The sequence below is a fragment of the Grampus griseus genome, assembly GCF_964374135.1.
Source record: "Grampus griseus genome assembly, chromosome: 3".
Classification (NCBI taxonomy): domain Eukaryota; kingdom Metazoa; phylum Chordata; class Mammalia; order Artiodactyla; family Delphinidae; genus Grampus; species Grampus griseus.
The window spans coordinates 168,408,132-168,428,776 of NC_139019.1; the positions used below are offsets into that span (position 1 = coordinate 168,408,132).

General features: G+C 56.9%; 4 protein-coding genes across 7 annotated transcripts in view; 1 reads left to right on the plus strand and 3 right to left on the minus strand.

Annotated features, from left to right (window-relative positions):
* Positions 1-29: 29 nt before the first annotated feature.
* RPL36 (ribosomal protein L36) lies at positions 30-1,562 on the minus strand. Of its 3 annotated transcripts, none has more exons than XM_082650465.1 (4): positions 1,429-1,562; positions 1,154-1,248; positions 228-362; positions 30-157 (listed from the first exon to the last, which is right to left on the minus strand). In XM_082650465.1, the coding sequence occupies exons 2-4, from the start codon at positions 1,244-1,246 to the stop codon at positions 68-70; spliced, it is 318 nt and encodes a 105-aa protein (XP_082506591.1). In that variant the 5' UTR covers positions 1,247-1,248; positions 1,429-1,562; the 3' UTR covers positions 30-67. The 3 variants fall into 3 exon arrangements, with proteins under 3 accessions (XP_082506591.1, XP_082506593.1, XP_082506592.1); XM_082650467.1 differs by having other exon boundaries at positions 1,413-1,461; XM_082650466.1 differs by having other exon boundaries at positions 1,360-1,450.
* A 1,670-nt stretch (positions 1,563-3,232) lies between these two features.
* HSD11B1L (hydroxysteroid 11-beta dehydrogenase 1 like) lies at positions 3,233-5,922 on the minus strand. The gene is made up of 7 exons (XM_082650464.1): positions 5,835-5,922; positions 5,621-5,751; positions 4,872-4,983; positions 4,399-4,490; positions 4,003-4,096; positions 3,705-3,870; positions 3,233-3,603 (listed from the first exon to the last, which is right to left on the minus strand). The coding sequence occupies exons 1-7, from the start codon at positions 5,905-5,907 to the stop codon at positions 3,408-3,410; spliced, it is 864 nt and encodes a 287-aa protein (XP_082506590.1). The 5' UTR covers positions 5,908-5,922; the 3' UTR covers positions 3,233-3,407.
* A 2,099-nt stretch (positions 5,923-8,021) lies between these two features.
* MICOS13 (mitochondrial contact site and cristae organizing system subunit 13) lies at positions 8,022-9,892 on the plus strand. Its single transcript, XM_082649993.1, has 4 exons — positions 8,022-8,263; positions 8,957-9,134; positions 9,331-9,382; positions 9,669-9,892. The coding sequence occupies exons 1-4, from the start codon at positions 8,235-8,237 to the stop codon at positions 9,764-9,766; spliced, it is 357 nt and encodes a 118-aa protein (XP_082506119.1). The 5' UTR covers positions 8,022-8,234; the 3' UTR covers positions 9,767-9,892.
* Positions 9,893-13,527: 3,635 nt separating this feature from the next.
* Positions 13,528-20,645, minus strand: part of SAFB (scaffold attachment factor B) — a 34,317-nt gene continuing 27,199 nt past the window's right edge. The window contains exons 15-21 of one of the 2 annotated variants that reach the window (XM_082651950.1): positions 19,299-19,586; positions 18,017-18,154; positions 17,535-17,577; positions 14,858-14,976; positions 14,442-14,542; positions 13,992-14,058; positions 13,528-13,822 (exon numbers count right to left, since the gene is read on the minus strand). In XM_082651950.1, coding sequence (XP_082508076.1) covers positions 13,705-13,822; positions 13,992-14,058; positions 14,442-14,542; positions 14,858-14,976; positions 17,535-17,577; positions 18,017-18,154; positions 19,299-19,586 — 874 coding nt within the window. In that variant the 3' untranslated portion in view covers positions 13,528-13,704. Of the gene's footprint in view, positions 13,823-13,991; positions 14,059-14,441; positions 14,549-14,857; positions 14,977-17,534; positions 17,578-18,016; positions 18,155-19,298; positions 19,587-20,645 lie in introns of both variants that reach the window. The other variant, XM_082651949.1, reaches the window with a different exon arrangement.

Here is a 20,645-nt window from a genome sequence, read left to right on the forward strand (position 1 = left end):
CTTCCCACTCGCAGCACAGAAACCCCAAGTTTCTGGAAAAGTTTTATTGTGCACAGAGGGGAAGGGCTCAGTCCTTCTTGGCTGCCGCCTTCCTCATGGCGGCCAGGACATTGCTCAGCTCCTCTCTCTTCCTCTTGGCACGGATGTGTGTCCCCACCTGCCGGGCAAGGAGGGCCGTGAGCCTAAGCCCCAAGTCCCACCCCGGCCCTAACAGGGGTCCTACCTACCCTTTTCTTGATGAACTTGAGGGCCCGCTTGTCCTTGGAGACCTTGAGCAGCTCCATGGCCCGCCGCTCGTAAGGGGCAAAGCCGCACACCTCCCGGATCATGTCCCGCACGAACTTGGTGTGCTTGGTGAGGCGCTGCGGGAGAAGGGAGGCGTCAGGGCGGGGCTCGGAGGGGGTCTCCGGGTGGAGTGTTGTATGTCTGCTAACAAGGGAAGCCCAAATCCTCCCCAGTCCCCAATCTTATCAACATTAAAGTGGCACGTCACACCCGGCCTTTGCACAGGGTGTTCCCCGGGCCCAGAACCCTCTCGCCCTGGACACAAGCTGGGCACCGTGGAGTCGGGGCCGCTTAATGAAAAAATATATAAACCCCCATGAGCCTACGACTCCTCAACCTGACACACAAGGAATCCGCTTTCCCTCCACATTCCAACCCCGATCCAGAAACCCTTCTACTCGGCAAACTCCTGCTCATGCGTCAAAATTCGCTCCCAATTCGCTCCTGCCCCAGCTTCCGAATCCACGGGCCAGGTGGGTCCCATTACTTAGCCCCGGCGGGCGTTCGCCGCGCAGGCGCGTAACCGGCATCTTCACTCTGCTCTGCGCAAGCCTGACACCCCCTTTCTTCCGTTTAAGACACCAGGGCTGGACTTCCCTGGTGGCACAGTGGTTGAGAGTCCGCCTGCCGATGCAGGGGACACGGGTTCGTGCCCCGGTCTGGGAAGATCCCACATGCCGCGGAGCGGCTGGGCTCGTGAGCCATGGCCGCTGAGCCTGCGCGTCCGGAGCCTGTGCTCCGCAACGTGAGAGGCCACGGCAGTGAGAGGCCCGCGTACCGCAAACAAACAAGACACCAGGGCTCCCCACTGCCCAAGGCTCCCCACTGCCCTCGGGACTCGACTCCCGACGGCGCTCCCGGCACTCACCCCACGGCGGCGGCTGTGCCTCGGCTTGCTCACGTTCTTGGTCACCTTGTGGCCCTTGTTGAGGCCCACGGCCATGGGGTAGCGCAGAGCCATGGCTGCGGACAGGGGTGGGGAGAGAGGGGTGGAGGTGAGTCCCAGCTCGGTCCCCGCCGCCCGGAACCCCGCGCCTCGGCTCCCCCGGGCTTGCTCGCTGCACCCAACCATACCCCCGAGCTGCACTGAAGCCCCAAGGGTCCGGATGGCAGCTGATGGTACTCACGCTGGGCTTCACTAACCTGCTGCTCCTTAATGGCTGCCGCGGCGGAAGGGCCTCAAACGCGCCGAACTCTGGGATTTCTACCGACCCGCGGGCGGCGCGGGCCAGAGAGGCAGGAATGTCGCGGGCTCCCCCTGGCGGCTGGAGGCGTCCCTGTGGGCCCCCTGAGCATGCGCGCTTATCCTCACGGGCCCAAACCAGTAGTCGGACCGGGTGGTCGTGGCTGTGGCTGCGGTGTCTCCCTCTGCGCGTGGGTTGAGAGGTGAAATCCAACCTGTGCCGCCAGCTGGCTGTCCCAGCGCCAGAGACTTCAGCTCCCACTACTCGAATTTCTCCATTTATAGAATGATGACAACAATAGTACCTATTCCAAACTGTTTGAGCAAGATATGATAACTGGCACAAACTAAAATTTCCACAATCGGAGAAATTGGTTTTACTATATATGAAGCCAAGCTCTGGGCTAGAGCTAAGGAAAGCGTTGTGATATAGTGCCCCCTGGTGGCACTTGATATAACTTGATGTAATTTTAGGTGCAGGGATAGCGGCGTGGTGGGAACAAAAAAATATTCTTTTTTTCTGGTTTTTATCTTTCAATCCTATTTATTTCCAAGAGACAGTATGAATTTGAGGCTGGTCTGTTTGGGGTTAGCCCTTGGATCACCTGCTAATCTTGGAGGCTTGGACAGCCAACAGGAACTAGTTTTTTTTTAAAAAAAACCATCTTTATTGGAGTATAGTTGCTTTACATTTTTGTGTTAGTTTCTGCTGTATAACAAAGTGAATCAGCTATACTTATATCCCCATAGCCCCCCCCTTCCGTCTCCCTCCCACCCTCCCTATCCCACCCGTAGCTAGCTGTTTATAACATTGTTTCATTCTTCAAAACATTGTTTTGTTTTAATAACATTGCTTTCATTTAGTTTTTATCTTTACAGTTGCTTTTTCTTTATGCGAGCACTGCTGGTTTACCATTTTAAGGAAAGTGTCAATTTTTAATTCATTAATCTAAATACCAGTGATGTGCAGGTGCAGCCCACACGTTGCCTTAAAGAGGGACAGTCTGGTGTCAGAATCCCAGCTTCTGTCTCTGACTTCCCGTCTAAGTTTCCCCATCCTTAAAATGGTAACAATGGTAGCACTAACCTCTGGTTGTGAAGATGTCATGAATGTCAAGTGCGTAGCGCCTGATGCAGGCTATCATTATTGGTGCACAAACCACGTTCTTCGTGCTGCAAATATAGCCTTTGGCCCACAATCGGTTACACTTCCTTCCATCCCTGACTTCCTGGATGATGTCCATCTGTCTCTCAGCCTCCGTTTCTCCACCTGTGAAATGAAGGTGAGAGTTCTGGCACCAATACACACATCCCTCTTCACCTCCTGCCACCAGCAAACTGGAAGGACCAAGGAGTCTGAACAGATGTGCAAGGGAAGAAAGCTTTTTATTATCAAATGGGAGGCTGGATCCAGCCCAGAACACATTCTTTTCCTCTTCCCCCTCCTCAGACCCCACCATCAACTCGACAGCTTCGAGGGCTCCCCTGCTCGGGAAAATGGTTGGGGGATGCTCCGAGGCTGAGAGTGGAAAGAACAAATCAGGGACGCAGTGGTTTCAGGTCGCAAATAGAGAGGGTTCCAAGGGTGGCTCAGTAGTGTTGTGACCTGCTGGTCACAGGCCAGGGCCCTGAGGCAAGTCACATAGCCTCTCTGAGCCTCAGTTTGCTCATCTGCAAAATGGAAGCAGCAATCATATCATCAATGACAGCTGAGAAGACTGAGGTAATTAATTGCCTTCCAAGTCCCTGACAAGATGCCGGGCACGCCCCGAGTTCTGACTGCTTTCAGGTGCTGGTAGTTTTTCTCAGGTTTACTTTTCTGTCTTGATGACTTTCTTTTGGCCCTTGGCCACCTGCTCAGAGGTGTCTGTCCGGGCTCCAGGACGATTGGCTGGAGGGTCTTCTTCTGGGAAGACGAAGGGGCATTAAGCCCAGGGGCTCAGGCAGCAGCGGGGGTCGTGATGTTGAGCTCCTGGCGGATGAACCAGGCCCTTGGCTGTGGCATCCAGCCGCGAAGCAGGCAGAGCAGATGGAAGCGCCACGGGTAGAAGACGCCGGAGGCACGCGTGGCGCTGCCACGAATCACAGCCAGGGCTGCCTTGGGCCCTGGGGCCGCCTTGGCCCTTGTGACGCCCCTGGGGACAGGAGGGTGCGGTGGGGACTGTGGCTACGGCTGAGCGGCCCCCCACACCCCCTCCCCGCTCAGCCTGGCCCCGGCTCGCGTCCTGGGCCTCACCTGACTCCCTCGGCGGCCGAGGCGCGATCCTGGAGGCCCAGGACGCACATGGTGATGGCGACGTTCACGTCCTGCACATCCAGCTCCCGCCGGAGAGAGCCAAAGAAGCTATCCAGCGCGAACTTGGCCACCGAGTAGGGGCTGGAGAAGGACGTGGGCACGCGGCCTGGGGGCGCGGGAGGGCAGTGGCTGAGCGGCCACACGCCGCTGCTCCTCCTCCGGGAAGCCTTCCTGCCCGCTCCAGGCTCGCCCCCATCGGCCCCATGGTTTCCCCACTCCCCGCCCCGCGTACACGCACCTAGCAACGAGGACACCACCACCAGGGAGCCCTTGCTGTCAGTCAGACTCGGCAGCGCCAACGAAGTCAGTTGCACGTAACTCAGGAAATTCACCTGTAGGTGGCGACTGCGAGTCACCGGGCGGAGGAGGAACCGAAGGCCAGAAGGGGCAGGGGCGGAGCCTAGAGCCTGGGGGCGGGGCCTTGGTATGTAGGGGCGGGGCTCGAGGACCGGGGCAGAGTTCCGAATGGACGAGGGGGAACACCAGCCTGGGGCGGAGCCAAGGTCAAGAGGGCGGAGCCTAGAACCAGGAAAGTTGGGGTCTGGAGCTGGGAAGGGCAGGGTCCGAGAGGGGAATGGTGAGAGGGTGGAGTCTGGCGGGAGGGCGGAACCGGGGCCGCGGAGGGGCGGAGAACCTGCATGAGCCATCGTGTCGCCTGGGCGCTGCGGCCCCGCGTGCCTGCTGGGGCGGCGCCGAGGTGGTTCATCACCAGGTAGTCCAGCCCTCCTGGCCCGGAGAGGCCCATCAGCCCGGAGCTGTCCTTAAGGCTCCGCCCCCCGCGCCCTACGAGACACCACCCATAGCCCTGCCCCCTGAACTAGCGATGCTCCGGCCAGAGCATTGACACAATGAGCTCTGACCCAGGTAGCGCCCCAACTAAGATCAAAGAGACCCCGCCCTACTCCCTAACCAGGCTTCATCCCTGATCTAATGAGGCCCGGTCCAGAGTTCCACCCACTGGATGTCATAAGGCGCCACCCCTAGCCTTGCCCCCGGACCCATAAATCTCCGCCCTCAGACGGCCGTTACTACCACACCCCCGCCCCAATTTGGGTCGTGCCCCTAAGGCCTAGGCCAAGGTCCCAGACTCCAGGCCCCGCCCCTCACCCGGCTTGTCCAGCGCAAACTGCACCACGCGCTCGGGCACCTCAGGGGAGGCCATGTCCGCAGCGATGTAGAAGACCTTGGGAGCGCCCAGCTTCCGGCAGTTCCCTACCACCTGGGGGGGCCAGAGCTGCCCGTGGGCCCCTCCACCCCAGCTGGCCCCCCTCCACCTGCCGGCCCTAAAGGGGCCCCAGCCTGAAGCCCCCTCCCCTGCTATGAGCCTCAGGTTCCATTCAACATCATGTCTGAAGCGTTACCACTGGGGTAGCAAACTGGCAGCCCATGGGCCAGAATAGGGGACATTTTGCTTGTTCAACCATCAACATTTAAAACGCAGATTTCAAATAAATCTTGAGATTTCTGGCGTCTTGAAATTTTGTAAGGTTCATCCCCAGGAGCTGCACATTTCCTTGAAATAACACCGGGCTGTTGCTAAGAAGGGTCTACCCAACCCGCTTTTGAACTTGAGAACCCTAGCTATCCACACAGCCTTTGGTTACTATCAGTACTCCTATTTAGTGAGGAACAGTCCTTGCTTTACAACTGTCTTACTGATGCAACCCCACATCACAACCCAGGAGAAGGTCCTTTTATTGTCTCTGATTTACAAATGAGGAAACTAAGCCTCAGAGAGATTAAGTGACTTACCCAAGGCCACACAGGAAGCCTGAATGTTTGCAGGGATTCAAACCCAGGCCCTGTTCCCCGCCGCCCCCCCCCCCACCAATTAAACCTGAGATGGAGTGTCTCACCTTCTGCAGGAGAGCCTCGGTGTGGGCAGTGAGCACCAGGTGGGAGCCCAGGCGCGCGTAGTGATATGCCAGCTCCTCCCCGATGCCCACGCTGGCTCCAGTCAGCAGCACACGGGCTCCCTGGAGGCTGGCTGGCAGCGAGTAGGGGTGGTCAGCTTGGGGGATGGAGAGGACAGCCAGAACGTTCCTCCCACCCCCACCCCCAGGCGCTCACCTGGGTCAAAGTTGTCATCCCAATAATAGGCAAAGAACAGGGCTCCCAGCCCCACGAGCAGCAGCACCTTCATGGCCCTCCCTGGGTCTGCAGCGGGAGAGAGGGGGGGCCGGCACAGGCCTGGCCCACAGTCGCACCCCAGTCACACCCATTTCCCCAACGGCGTCTTTGTTCGAAGAGCCAGCGGTGATGCCCCTGGCCCTGCCCCCTCTTCTCCATCTGCAGAGCCACCACCTGGTCCAGGTCATCATCTAGCTCACCTGAACCACTGCAGCCATCTTCTTCCCCTACTGAAAACCCTGCCCGTTTCACTTAGAACAAAAGCCTTGGTGACCAAAAAGGGTCTGCTTGGACCAGCCCCTCTTGCTCACTCTGCTTTGCCACACCAGCCTCTTCACTGTTCATTGGAACCAGCCACTCACCATCCTGCCTCAGGGCCTTTGCATTGGCTGTTCCCTCTACAAGGTTGTATTTTGTATTCCCAAATACAACCCAACGGCTTGCTCTTTCAAGTCTTGGCTGGAAAAATCACCTCCTCAGAGGGCACTTCCCTGGCCTCCTCCTCTAAAGCACCTCTGTTCCTGGTCACCCCCTCTCTCTTACCTGTAGAACTTTTCTCCTTCTCAGCACTTGTCATTCCCTGAAATCATCTTGATGATTTGTTACCTGTTCAGGATCCCTCTCTCCCCTTAGACTCAGCTCCATGAGGGCAGAAAGGAAATGGAAACCTGCTTCTGTTTTGCTCCCTTTTGGATCTTCCGTGCCCTGAACTGCCAGACATGCAGTAGGTACTCAACAGATAGACTGACCCAGAGTGATATGAGGAATGTGGGAGGTGAGAGGTGGGGGAGCCCAGAAAGATAACTCTGTCTGGAGACACCCAGAAGGAATTGGACACTCAGGACTGGCTTGGAGATGGAGGTGCCCGTGTCATCAGGGTTAAGATGTGACTTCAGCTGGGGGAGCCGATTTACTTGTTCCAGGGAGAAGGTGAAAGATAAAAACAGGCCAGGTGATTAAAGTTAAGGGGGTCATGGATCTCCCCTGAAAAGGGCACAAGCCCATTACATCTTAGGGTTTCTATCCTCTGAACTGCATGGGGCAAAGAGGAAAGGCCATAGGGATCTTTGTCCAAAAACATCTGAGATGTCCCTTCCTGTTCCAAACCCTCCCAGGGCTCACCACTGCCCCAGATGGAGACCACACCCTCCTCACCTCAGCCCACGAGACCCAGCAGGTCTGGCCTCGGCTCTCTGTCCATCCTCATCTTCCCCACTTCCTATCCATGAATCTATCAGTTCTCAGAAAAGTGAACTCCTCGCCCTAACCCAGTCACGCCAGCGTCCCCTCAGCAGGGAACACTCTCCCACCTCTCCCCACTTCCAGGGAAAGCCCTGAAGCCCCACAGCTCAACATTCTCCTCAAACTGGCCCTGACCATAGTTCCCTCGCAGGGGTTGGCTGGCAGGCTGGGTGGGTGAGTGGGCGGAGAGATGAATGGATGGATGAAACAGCCAGGCTCTGAAGGGGGAGGAAAGGAGGAAACCCGATCCTCGCAGAACCCACCGGCCCCCTGACCTCGCCGGGCCTCAGTTTCCCCTCTGGACAAAGGGGGCGTGCGACTCACTGCACTCTCCCAATCGCGAACTCACCCACTCAGGGCTCAGTTTCTCCCGCTGTCCAGCGGGGCTGGGGTCCGGGCCTGGGAGTCACGCGTGCGCCCCGCTGCCCTCACTTCACCACTGCGTCCGCCAGTCTCCGACCGCGCCCCCTCCCGTAGGGTCTGAGTCACGCGACTCCGAGCCCACCTCCTCGGGGGGAGGGGCTATACTGTGGGGACTCCGCGCCCAGGCGTTGCCGGGCAACAGCCTCCCGCCTAGCTCTCCTCTGGCCTCAACCACTGACCTGATCACGTGACTAAAGGCCCGCCTTTCTCGTACAAATCAGCCCTCATGTTGCCGTGACAACCAGCTTCCAGGCGCACTCTTCCTGTGCCTGGGCCCTTAGTCCCCCGCGCCGGCGCGGGAGACGACATCTTGTGGGTCCCCCTCAGGCCCCACTCTTGTCACCCGATTCCTCTTTCCCTCACGTCACGAGGGCCGTGCCGCCCCCGACTGCATTTCCCAGGAGGCTTGGCGGCTAAACGAGCCGTCCGGCGCCTCACGTGACTTGCCGACTACTTTTCCCAGACAGCTTTGCGGCGGCTGGGCCCTGAGGACTAAGCTTTGCACGGTTGTTTTGCAGTGGGACCGCAACCTCTTTCTGTTGTTTCGGTGCCGAGACTCCGACTCCCGGAGGCCTTTGCGGCTGACAAGAGACTACGCCTCCCAGAGGCCTCTGCGACGCCGCGACCGGAAGTGACGGGCGAGCCGAGTGTCCTTGCGCGCGGAGCGGAGCGGTCATGGTATCCGGAGTGTGGTCGCTGATGAGGTTCGTGGGGCCACCAGGAGGGCCCCAAGCCCCCAAGAATGTTCCCTTCTGCGAGCACCCTCCATCTGGTTTGCTCCCGATCGGCTTTTCGCCGCCCGTAGTGTCAGGTCTCCCGTGTCTGTCCAGACAGGGTGGAGCTTCTCGCCCCCCTCCCGCTTCCTAGCGAGTCCGTGCCTTTCCCACTCTGTACCCGAGATCCCTCCGAGCCTCAGCTGCCCACTCTGTAATATGGGAGTGCCGCACGCCTTTGTTGGGAGGTTAATGCGCACCCAGAGCTGCGTATGACAGGAAATGACCAGGGACACTTAGAAAACCCCCGCGGGTTCCTCGCGGAGCATCCCTCGGGGCTGGAAGGTAGAAGGTGGTCAGGAGTCTTAAGTCTTCACTGTTCCCTGCCCTCTGCGGGATCTTGAGTGACACTGTTTCTCTCCAGGCTTCAGTTTACCAGTTAAATGGAGCTGAGTATCCCTGCACGCCTTAGATTAAGTGCTGTGGGTCAGGCACGCCTCTGGGCTCCCAAAATGCCCAGTGCTTCCCGCATTAGCTGCCTGGCTTCAGGTGTGTCACTCTTTGGACTGTGGGCACGCCCCTCCCCCTAGGGGTCTAACCCTCACCCCCATACCCGCGGGCCTAGACCCGAGAGGTGGCCAGCAGAATCTGCTGAGCTGCTGTGGTTCCTTTCTCTGCCTGCAGGTTCCTCATCAAGGGCAGTGTGGCTGGGGGCGCTGTCTACCTGGTGTACGACCAGGAGCTGCTGGGGCCCAGCGACAAGAGCCAGGCGGTCCTTCAGAAAGCTGAGGAGGTGGTCCCCACCGCCGTGTACCAGTTCAGCCAGTACGTGTGCGAGCAGACAGGCCTGAAGATACCCCAGGTACTCCGAGCTTGGATTGAGGCTACGGCTCTGCGGGAGCAGGGGCGTCAGCTCGGGTGGTCTTTGATCCCCGGTCCCTCCAGCCCTGCTTGGCTTTCTCCACACTGGGGCATGTGCTGCTCTCCCTGCCTGTGAGGGAGGCGCGGGCTGTCAGGCCTTCCCCTTTCACCAGCCCCTTCTTCCCCTCTCTTCCCAGCTCCCAGCCCCTCCAAAGTTTAACTTTCACATCCGCGAGTCCTGGAATTCAGGTAGGCCTTGGTCCGTCTGCTTGCAGGAGAGTGGCCCCAGATACTTCCCACCTCCCTTCCTGGCCATGCCTTTCCACCACTCTCCTTCCTGCTCTGTGTGCACCTGCTGCCCCCGCCTCCCCGCCCCGCTGCCCCCAACGGATCTGAAAGAGAAAAGGGAGTGGAGATTCCAGGGAGGTGGGAGCAATATGTGGCCTCCACCTGTTTCCCTGCATGGAATTGACAGAGCCGGAAGTGGTGCCTCTCAAACTCTCTGCTGAAAGCGCTGGGCCCTCCTTCCCCACAGGCATCATCACGGTGATGTCCGCTCTGTCCGTGGCCCCCTCCAAAGCCTGGGAGTACTCCAAGGAGGGCTGGGAATACCTGAAGGAGCGAACCAAGTAGCCTGTCAAGAGGAAGCTGCCTGCCCCAGGCGGGGACAGGGGCCAGGGCGCCATGGACGCCAGACTGGGACCCCACTCCTAGGGCAGCTCCCGGCCTTGCCGGCCCAATAAAGGACTTGGAAGTGTTCCCCGATCCGTGTGCTGGCCCCCGGGGCGTGGGCTTCTGGCTCCTGGGGGCTCTTCAGGGCCTGACCTTGACCGAAGGCCAAGGTTCACCCCTTTGTATCTGGGCCCTGCCCACTGGTGGGCCCTCGACCTTGTATGGTGAGTGGGAGCAGACCACTGCCCTGGGGCTCAGGGCCCATCTGGGTCTGGGGTCTTCTCAGTTCTTGGAGGGCTGAGCACAGGGTGGGGCAATCTGGGGGTAAGGGCTGGTCTACACAGCTGCGAGCCCCCAGAGCCACTGATTGTCCTGCTTGGCTCACTGATCTGCCCGCCTAATCTAGTCCCTGTCCTCTTGCCCTCACCTGGTTTCCACTCTCATTCCACCCTCTCCCCACAACCTGGGGATTCCTGGGGAGCACAGACCTGGCGGTCATGGCCGTGCAGGGAGTCTCCCTGGCCCACAAGGGCCCTGTTTTCCAGATGTTCCCTGCTCCCCTGGGAAGCCTTCTCTGACACCCGCGGTGTCAGCTGCTTGGTGACCTAAATGTCTCTCTGTCCAGCTGGAGCTCTGGGGAGGGTGGGCCCTTCAGATGCTCCCTGTGAGATCCCCAGCACCCAGTCACAGAGCATCCCACCATGGTGATGGCAGGAGGAAACCTCTGCCCCAGACAGGGTAGGAGGTGGGCTTGGGTGGGAGCCAATGACTGGCCCAGGAAGCTACCCTGGGAACAGGGAGGAGGCCTGGGTAATGGTGCCCCGAGCTGGCACAGGATCCTCTGTTCCCAAGAGTTCGGAGTTCATGTCAGTTGGTTTAGGGAATAGAACTCACCCAGGGACATGACTCAGGAGGGGACGGCACTGTTACAGATGAGGGAAGCAGAGACCAGAGGCCGGGGCATTTCCCAGGCTCGCCTGGGAGCAGAAGCCAGCACGTGTCCATCCATCCATCTGGCCAGGGAGGAGTGGGGAGGGCAGGGTGGTGCTTGGGGAGGGAGAGCCCTGAGTGACCTGTGCCACCCTGGTCTCCAGGAATGGTCTCCAGGTGGGGTCTCCCATGTCCTGTGTGTCACCTGAAAGCCACCTGGGCCCCTGTGGAGGTGGGAGCGGGTCTATGATGAGGGTGGGATGGGTGGGGCCTGGGGCCATCCTTGATCCTCTGCTGCCGAGGAGGGAGCTGGTGCTGGCCATTTCGGAGGCTGAGGGCACATCCTGAGTTCAAGGACAAGCCCTGTGAGCTGTCCCAGCCTGACTCTCCGTCCACAGAGCCCTTCCGGCAGCCTCGTGGGCCCATTTTTTACAGATGGAGAATACAGGAGGGGTTTGTGCTCAGGGCGCAGGGAGCTGGGGTGGTGCCATGTGCTCCACGAGGCTCCCTGAAGCCTCAAAGGAAGCCAGTCTTTGAGCTGCCCTGGGGACATGGGGGTGTGTGTGTGTGTGTGTGCGCGCGCGCGCGCGTTTTCTAGCACTGAAACCAGCCTATGGTCACTGGCCCAGGGTTGGCCATGGGCTCTGCTTGACCCCATGGCTTTCCCACTGTCCACACAGACCAAGCTGACAGCCTGGAGACCAGTGCTGCTCTTGCCTCTGTGTCTCCTCATCCAGTCAGACCCCTATTCCTCTCCATCGACTTGTATTTGTTGCCAGTGATCACCTCCCTGCTGACCCCACCTCCGGGCCTGCCCCCTTCCATCTGTTCCCGAGACCATGTCTGATGACGTCACCCCCTGTTCAAACACCTGCAGCTCCCCCTGCCCTCCCTGTGAGCCCAGACTCCTCAGGGGCCCTGCCTCCCCTCAGTCCTTGGATATGCCAGCCCAGTGGCCCTCAGTTCCCAGAACACAGCTGGCTTTCCCGCCAGCTTTTGCCCACAACTTTGCAGCCCCTCATTAGGCCATCCTTCCTCTGTTCATCCTGCCCCCAGCTGAGATGCCCCCTCATTTGGGAAGCCTCCTCTGTCCCCTTCCTCAAGTGCCCTCTCTGGGCTTCCTCAGTGCCCTGTGGGTGCCCCATCACAGCGCCCAACACCTTGGGGCAGATTTCCACAGCTTGGCATCGCTGATATCGGGAAGGATAAATCCATGTTGGGGCCACCCCAGGGACCGGGTGTTGAGCAGCATCCCTGCCTCCAACCCCCAAAATGCCAGCGGTGCCTCCTTACCCACCACGTATGACAACCGCAAATGTCTCCTGGTGCTGCCAGTTGTCTTCGCGGGACAGAATCACCTCGTGGTTGGACGTCCAACATGGGTCTCAGTGGGCTGAAATCCAGGTGTGGGCATGGCCGGTTCCTTCTGGACGCTGGGAAGAATCCGTTTCCTGCCTTTCCCAGCTCCTAGAGGCCACTGTGATCCTTGGCTGGCGTCCCTTCCTCTGTCCTCACAGCCAGCAGTGTGGTCTTCCGCTGTCGTGTCCCCTTCTTGCCCTTCTCCCTATTTCCCTTACAAGGACCCACCTGGGTAACCCCAGATACCATATGAAGGTTCTTAATTTAATCCTGTCTGCAGGTCCCTCTTGCCACGTGCGGTATAAATTTACAGGGATTAGGAGGGGGATGTGCCTGGCCTGGTGGAGGAGGTGTATTCAGCCAGTAGGTGGAAAGGCCTGGTCCTGTGTCTGTCTTCCCTTGTCTGGGCCCTGGGGGGACAGGGGCCCGGTTAGCCTTGGTTGTTGGTACATCTCAGCCTTCAGACAGGGCCAGACCCTTCTTGAGTGTGAGATAGAGCCAAGAGGCAGGCCTCTGAGCACTGTTCCCCTAATAGGGGGGCCTGCCCCCAGCTCCATCCATACAGACCCAGGGCCCCTAGAGACAAGGAACACAGCTGACCTGGGGAGGTGGCACTGTCCCACCAAGCCACCCCTGGAGTCCAGGCAGCACTTGAACCCTGAACACACCTGCACCTTATGTGGGGCGAGACCCCCCGCCCCGACTCCGACTCCTCTGTCCCGGCAACTCTCCTTCCACTCCGGCCCCTGCCACTCCCCGAGGTGGACTTCATCACCTGGTGGACTTCATCACCTGGTGTCCAACAGCTCTTCTGCTCCTCTCACGGCACACGTGGTCATCTCTCCTCCCCACGAGGATGCAATCCCACTCACGAGGTCCCTAGAGGAGTCAGATTCAAAGACAGAAAGTAGGTGGTGGGGGCCAGGGGGCTGGGGACTGAGTGTTTGATGGGGACAGAGTTTTAGTTTGGGAAGAAAGAAAAGTTCTGGAGATGGACGGTGGGGATGGTTGTATGACGCTGAGAATGTACATAATGCCACTGAACTCTACCCTTAAATGGTTAAAATGGTCAATTTCATGTTACGTGTATTTTACCACACAAAACAGCCCGTTCAGCAAGGGTGTCATACATGGAGGCAAAATGTGGGCGATTGGAACAAACATCTGAGGTATGTCACAAGGCCCATGAGGAAGGCCAGACAGGCTGAGACACACGACCCAGACGGGTCCTATGAACTCCGGGCCCGGGCTCACGCAGGCTGGAAGGGGTGTGCTGCTGGCAAAGTGCTTCTGGAAAACCCTACAGTCCCCAAAAGCTGCCCCTTTCCATCCTCCTTCCCTGAAAGAAGAGCTGTGGCTTAGCACTTATGAGTATAATTTCATTTTACTTAAAGACGTGAAAATAAAAAGACACGACGCTTTAAATAAAGGGTATGTGAACAGAAACACATTTATTACAAAAAAACCAAAAAAAACCAAAAAACAAATTCACATTGTATTGAGCTACAATATGGCAGCAGATAAAAAAAAAATTATTGTACACAGTTTAAGGGAACTCTTAACAGAACATATTCTTGTTGCCACGTGACATAACACAGGAGCCCAAGCACTTAGTAGCGGCGAGTGAAGCGGGCGTCGTTGGGTCGGCTCCCCCGGTTCTGGCCCCCGAAGCCGCCACGAGGGATCACGTGGCCCCGAGATGCCCCCCCGGGGGCAAAGCTGCCGCGCCTGAAACAAAGGCAAATTATTTTTATTTTTCACTCAGTGGGCTCTGCCCTGTGCCTGTGCTCTCTGGGGCCTCCTTCCTTTTAGCAGCAGTGACACCCGCCCAAGCACACAGCACCTTCACTGACGCGAGCCCACAAGCAAAGACAAGACCGGTGACAATGCGCCTTACCCTGACATGCCTCCCCGGTTCATCATGTGACCTGGCCCCGAGTGACCAGACATACTTCTCTCACCGCCTGGAAAACAAGGAACACTTTTCACACAGCGCCTCCAGGCACAGGACATCAAGTTCAGAGGACACGGGGCTCAGACAACTCCAGTCCCTTTCTTGAGCCACAGGTCCATCCGTGGAGGATGTGTGAGCACACGGATTGCACACACCCACTCTCCTTGCTAAGTTACGGTGAAGAGGAGCTACGGCACCTGTGGCACACCTCCTGTGCCACACCTCACCCACTCACCCACCCAGGCCGTAAGGAGCAAGGCCACATGCTAGGGAGAGCAGAGAAAGTTGCTCCCGCCCTCACGAGCAGTGCCCGACGTACAGCAGGGGCAACCCCAGCTTCCCGGATGCTTCTCCACCGAGACAGATGCGCCTTGGCCAAGGGCCAGTCCTCACCTTGCCACCTCCTATGGTCCCTGTCCATCATGCCTCCGTCAGCAGCGCCCTGCCACGCACGGTCATCCTCCATTCTTCGGCTGTGGTCCCCCCACTCACGTCTGCCCCTTGGAGAAAGACATCTCTGATTTGGATTGCCCCCACCTCTGCCCTCCAGGAGAGCAATGGCACTGGGTTTGAGAGGGTGCGTTTAGCACTTTGTGACCCCAGCCTTTTGAGCAACGGGGGCTGCGGGGGAACGGAAGTGGCACTCGATCCGATGCTGCTCAGAGAACTCAGAGGCAGCCTGGGCCGTGGCGAGTGCGCTGGGCCCGCACTCAGCTTATGCCCAAGACCAGGGGTCCTCAGCCAGACACACCAATCCTGCCAGCTGGGTGAGAGGCCCCGATGGGCACCATGGGACGTAAGACACAAACCTGGGGGGAGGAGGCAGCCCCCGGCCCTCGCTCATCCTCTTGTCAGAGCTGTATCCGCCCCACCCATCACGGGAATCCCGTCCGTGGCGCTCTGGTCCTCCGTGGCGTTCGGGGTAATGCTGGACGTTAAAGGGTCAAAACGAAAGAAGGCCTCAGTACAACCCTGGATCCCAGGGCCTTTGGAGCAACAAGTTAATAATGACAAGGACGATGACTCAGACAGGAGCCCCTGCAGGCCCAAGACAGTGCCGGCAGGCCTTCTTTACACTGTCTGGGGCCACACAGAACCTTTCAGCTGGCACAACACAGCCGCACCCCCGAAGTCTGCTCAAGGCCTGGGGAGGAGCAGTGCTCATGGAGCCCAAGACCAAATTAGGTTCTCCCTAATCAGAAGGCAGAGATTCAGGCACCAATGGACTGAAGCGTGCTGGGGCTGAGCGACTGCCCCACACCAGGAATGGATCACGCTGTGCCAGGTGCCTGTGCTCAGAATATTATCAGGGAGCCACCAGAGCAGAAGAGCCACCAGGGATCCTTTGACATGATTCACTCCGGGGCCTGGCATCCTGTCCTGCTTTGTCCAGACACGACTCCTTGGCAGCCCAGCGGCTTACTCAGTGGCAATGGCCACGTGAACTGCTTGGCCGGCACAGACCCCAGGAGGATGAAAGAGAACACCTCATACTCTAGCCCCTTTTCCTTCAACCCAAGCCCGTCCCTGCCGGCTGCAAGAAGGCCCAGGCTGACTTTCATGGAGCTGGCGAGGTGGCTCTGGCTCCACAGCCCTGTTCTCTTGTTGTTCCACAAACCTGATCTGTGGCTTTGGGGCTTTTGCCCCAGGACTATGGTCTAACTGAGAAGGAAGGAGAAAGGCGTCCTGGTAACGAAGCCCCTTGGGGTCCCGCTCCAGCGGCCCTGTCCCCGTCTGCATCCACGGGAATCTCCTGGGCCAGGGCAGGTACACGGTAGCTCCACATGGGAGCCCTGACTTCGTGGCCCTCGGCGCACTGGGCAGCACCGCTGCCTGCTCCCCACGGCCGCTCGTCCCCAAATGTGTGCCCACACCGCCCTAAACACAACAAAAGGGGGTCTATCTTACAAGATGGACAAAATAGAACATTGTTCCTTCAAGGGGCAAAATCACAAGACAACGTGTCCAGGAAAGTCAGTGCTGGCAAATGTAACAAGGGCTCTCAAACGGGATTCCGGAAGTAGTTCTACGAACAACCTTCAAAGTGCACTGACTTTAAAAAAATTATAGCTCATGCTTTACACAGCTTCATTTAATTTTGGACAAACATTTAAGAATGACCTTTTATCAATAGCCTTCTGAAGACTAATCAGACAAACACTGAAAGGGTAGAAGTTCATCTCAGCAAGACCTAGTTATTTAAAGCCCATTCCCATCTCTCCCTGGTGTTTTAAAATTTAACCAACATTCTCCTGTCTAACAACCCACCCACCCACGGACCAGTCCAACAAGGCCCTGAGGCCTGTGCTGGTTTTCCCTTTCTGTGTCAGATGTCACCATTTGCCGTTCAGGGCAGCAGTTGTGTCTTACTTGTGATTATGGATGTGAGAACACAAACACTCCTCTCAGTCAGGAGAGCACTATCTAAGATGAGAATAGCTATCCATGATCAACAGCAACACGGCAGGACTGGGCAAACACTTGCCGCAGACACGTATGTCATCTCATTTAACCCCCCACTCCACCTCACCCTCCCTCCCCTCCTTTCACAGCTGGAGAAACAGGCTCAGCAGAAGTGGTGGCACCGCGATGTGACCCTGGTCCTGATTCTGGAGCCTGGACATTTAACCACTGTGCTCAATGTCTCCACCAAAGGAAACCCATGACACTAGGGGTACATTTAGCTGCATGGGAGATTTATGCCTGGGAGCAGAGAAACAGGAATCCCGTGAGGGTCATGGAATTGCTCCTGAGGTGGCAGCGAACTCCTCAGATGCAGTCAAGGAGCTTAGCCATTCCCAGCCATGTTCTCAGGCATGGAGGGAGGATAGGACTGAACGTCGGTGCTGTAGTCAGGGAGAAGACCGACCCACGGGGCAGCGATTCTGCCAGAACGATGCCCTGACCACAACTTTCCCTCATCCCTCTGATTCTCCAAGGAAACCCACTAAGAAGTCAAGGCTCTTTGGGGAAGTTCTCAATCTAAATGTAAGATAGGAAAAAAGGAGAAAACTGAGCTTGTTTTCTAATGTGTTCATCCTGCAAAAAGAAAACGTGTGGGCCTGACTCAGTTGCTTCCCGAGGCTCAGCGGGGGCGGGTTAACCCTGCGACCATTGACACTCCAGGGGCACTCGGGCTCCGTGACACGAGGCATCGTGTCTAGTCAGTGCTGTGGGTCACAAGGCACTTCCCAACAGAGCCTGCCAGACTCATGCAAGGCTCTCCAGCACTTTAGTACCGGTGTAGTCACTAAGGTGTATAGAACCTTAGGGTCAAAGCCAAACAAGGCTTCAGAATACTTGTTTGAATTTTGGGCCAGCACAAAGCACAAGCTATTCACACGGTCATCCCACAGAACATTGCAGGTGCCGCACTCCCTTACTCGTTCTTCCTCTAACTCAGGTGGAGGAGGAAGAAGGCAGACAAAGGGAAGAGAACCAACTGTACAGGGAAAACTGTGGCTACAATCACAGCTTCTGACTTACCTGTCCTTCTCTTTCTCCCATGATTGACCTTGAACCTTCTCTCCTGAAAAAAGCAATTTAAATGAAAGCATAAGGAGAAAGATAGGTTGGTTAAGACCCCAAACGGAAAACATTTCCACTTGAACCCAGGTAATTCACACACACTCTGCTGGTTCAAGTGGGCTGGCTACCTAGAAGCCTAGAGCCTAGAAGAGCCACTCGAGCTCTTTGTCATTAAGAATGAACCAGGACAGGGACTTCCCCGGTGGTCCAGTGGTTAAGACTTTGCCTTCCAATGAAGGGGCCTAGGGTTTGATCCTTGGTTGGGGAGCTAAGAAAGATCCCATGGCTCAGGGCCGAAAAATGAAAATGTAAAACAGAAGCAATATTGTAACAAATTCAATAAAGATTTTAAAAATGATCCACATTAAAAAAAATAAAAAAGAAAAGAATGAACCAAGACAAAGAAAACATGCATCAAGCAAGCAGGGTCAGTGGCTGACCTGTCGACTGAGTGGTCAGGGTAGCGTCCCCGGTCCCTGTGGTCAAAGTCGTGGAAGCGGTCCTGGCGGTTGAAGTCAGAATGGTAACGCTCATCCAGGGCGGCCCGCTTAGCTTCTGGCCAGTAAGCATCATCTCGCCTAGGAGAGGAAGCAAGAAAGAGGACGTGCATTTCCCCCTCCAAATAGATTACCTTTGCGGAAGCTGGTAAACTTGACCCTCCCACTGCCCCTATCACTTCACAGAACAAGAAGGAACTTTATCATTAGCGCCCACATGAGCTGAGAGCGCCTGGAGGGATGACGTGGGATGTGACTGAAGGGCTCCGTTCTCTCTTACCCCACATGCCCCTTGTCCCCCACAGAAAAGCTCAGGTCTCCCTGTAGGAGGGGATCAGTGAAGTGGGTGTCAGCAGATCCCCTCTGGGAACCTCTCACGGCCATGAGGGTCGGCCAGTCTACCAGGACAATTAGTACACTGCTGTCCTTTTATCCCAATGCAGACTTGACCCAGCAGACACCAGGTGGGGAGGACTTTCAGTAGCACTTGAAATGTACTGGTTCAAAAACATTTCTGGCTCTCCCCTCAGTATCTTGTAAAATGCATAAAAAGTCCTAAGACACCTTAAAGGCCCTTTACAGAAGTCTCAGTGATACATTACACAGGGACCTCTCTAACCCATGCCAGTAGAAAGAAGATTAAAACAAAGGAACAAACACACACCACCAGGCAGTCTCCCCCAAGACACCATGCATGTGGAAAAGCTCTGATAGGATCATTGCTAGGATTATCACCCCAGACTCCTGACAGCAAGACCTGAGACAGGCCTTTCACTGGTGGTTAGCGTTTTAGTATTCGTATGGCACATCAGCATGTCTGGGGAATTAAAACCAATCTCATTAACAGAATGAACCAACACAAATTACTGCAATGATTACAAAACCTGGAAGGTGCCCAGAAGGAGGTGCTGGCCGCGTGCCCAGCCCCATGTGTTATGTGCTGCTCTGGGTGTCTGAACTCCTTCCTGGGGGAGGGGGCAGTGGTCTGTGCTGGGACCTGAACCTAATGATTTAATAAGCACCACTTTATCCAACCACTTCTCCACCGATCTCAAACTATCTCAGGTTCCCAGATGAAATACAGAATACCAAATTTGACTGTAACAAGTACTTGTGCTTCCTTTTAAGTAAAAATCGTTGTGTTAACAGGACTCTGGGGACCACGGCACAATTCTAAACACCAGGGGCCACCTCAGGGGTGGCGGCTAGGAGTGGCGTGGCTTACCGCCCGTCGTCGTAGGGCCTCCGCACGGCGGGCCGCCGCTCCTGCTCATAGCGCAGCTCCTGTTGGCGCCGCAGCTCCTCGCGCTCGTGGTGGATGCGCTCCTGCTCGCGCCTGCGCTCGTGCTCCACGCGCATGCGCTCGCGCTCCAGCCGCTCCCGCTCCAGCCGCTCCCGCTCCAGGCGATGTCTGTGGAAAGCCAGCCTCTCGCGGGCGATGAGCAGCCGCTTGCGCTCCTCCCGCTCCAGCTGTGCCTGCATGCACTGCTCTCGCTCACTGCGCTCGCGCACCCTGGAGGCAAAGAGTAGAGGCTGCAATGGCCTAGGGGCCGCAGCAGCGCCCAGTACCGAGGTCCTCTCCCAGCAGGGGGAGCTACGGATGGAGCCACGGCTCCGCCCCGGGGTGGGATGGGGGGCCCGGGCTGCAGATACATTTAGCAACAAGCAAGGGCCAGCGGCCGCTGGGTGGTGGACGCAGCCCGGCTGTGCAGGACCCCACCAAGGCTGAGGGCACTGACAGCCCTGCTTTTGCAGGTGATACTGATGGTGCCCAGCGTGCTTCCCTCCAGTCTCCGTGTACAGCTGCCAGGTTGTCTCCTGTCTATCCTCTGCTCTGTGTTTAGACACATAATCATACCAGCAGAAATGTCTAATCTTGCCTTACTTTGTGTCTGCGTCTTAGAAAAAAATGGCTGCAGCTTCCTTGCTTTCAGGCACCATGTCCTGGACCCTGTGCGTCCCCACCTCTACAGATGTACGGCATGCTCTTGGGAAGGAGCCCATGGAGTGAGAGGCCACAGTTTACATGACCACTCGCAGACGTGGGCCTTCTGGTTGTTCCCAGCCTCAGGGAAATGGCCACCCCGCCCCACTTTCTTAGCACAGGTTCCTCTCAGGCAAGTTGGGGGAAGTGGCATTGCTCGGTCTGGAACACCAGGATTCAGAAGCCCATGCTACCTCGGGACCGCTCTCCAGGCTGCTGTGCCCCCCGGACAGGTCACTCCCACCACTACAAGCATCTGTCTCCCCCCACTGTAATTCAGATCAAAATAATAGATGGAAAACCAGTCTCACTGCTGTTTTCACCTGCCTGCCCTGATGCCTGGTGAGGCTGAACGACGTTTCATGTTTCATGACCATATGTACACAGCCCCTTCTGTCCATCTTCTATCGGGTTATTTTTTATCTATTTCAAAACACCTTTACCACCATCTGTCACACATCTCTGCACTTTCTCTTTGGTCTTTCATTGTACAGAAACTTTAATTTACTCTACCTCTCCTTTATAAATTTTCAGTCCTTTCAAAATCTCAAACTCATAAATATATTTACTTTTGCATTACACGGATAA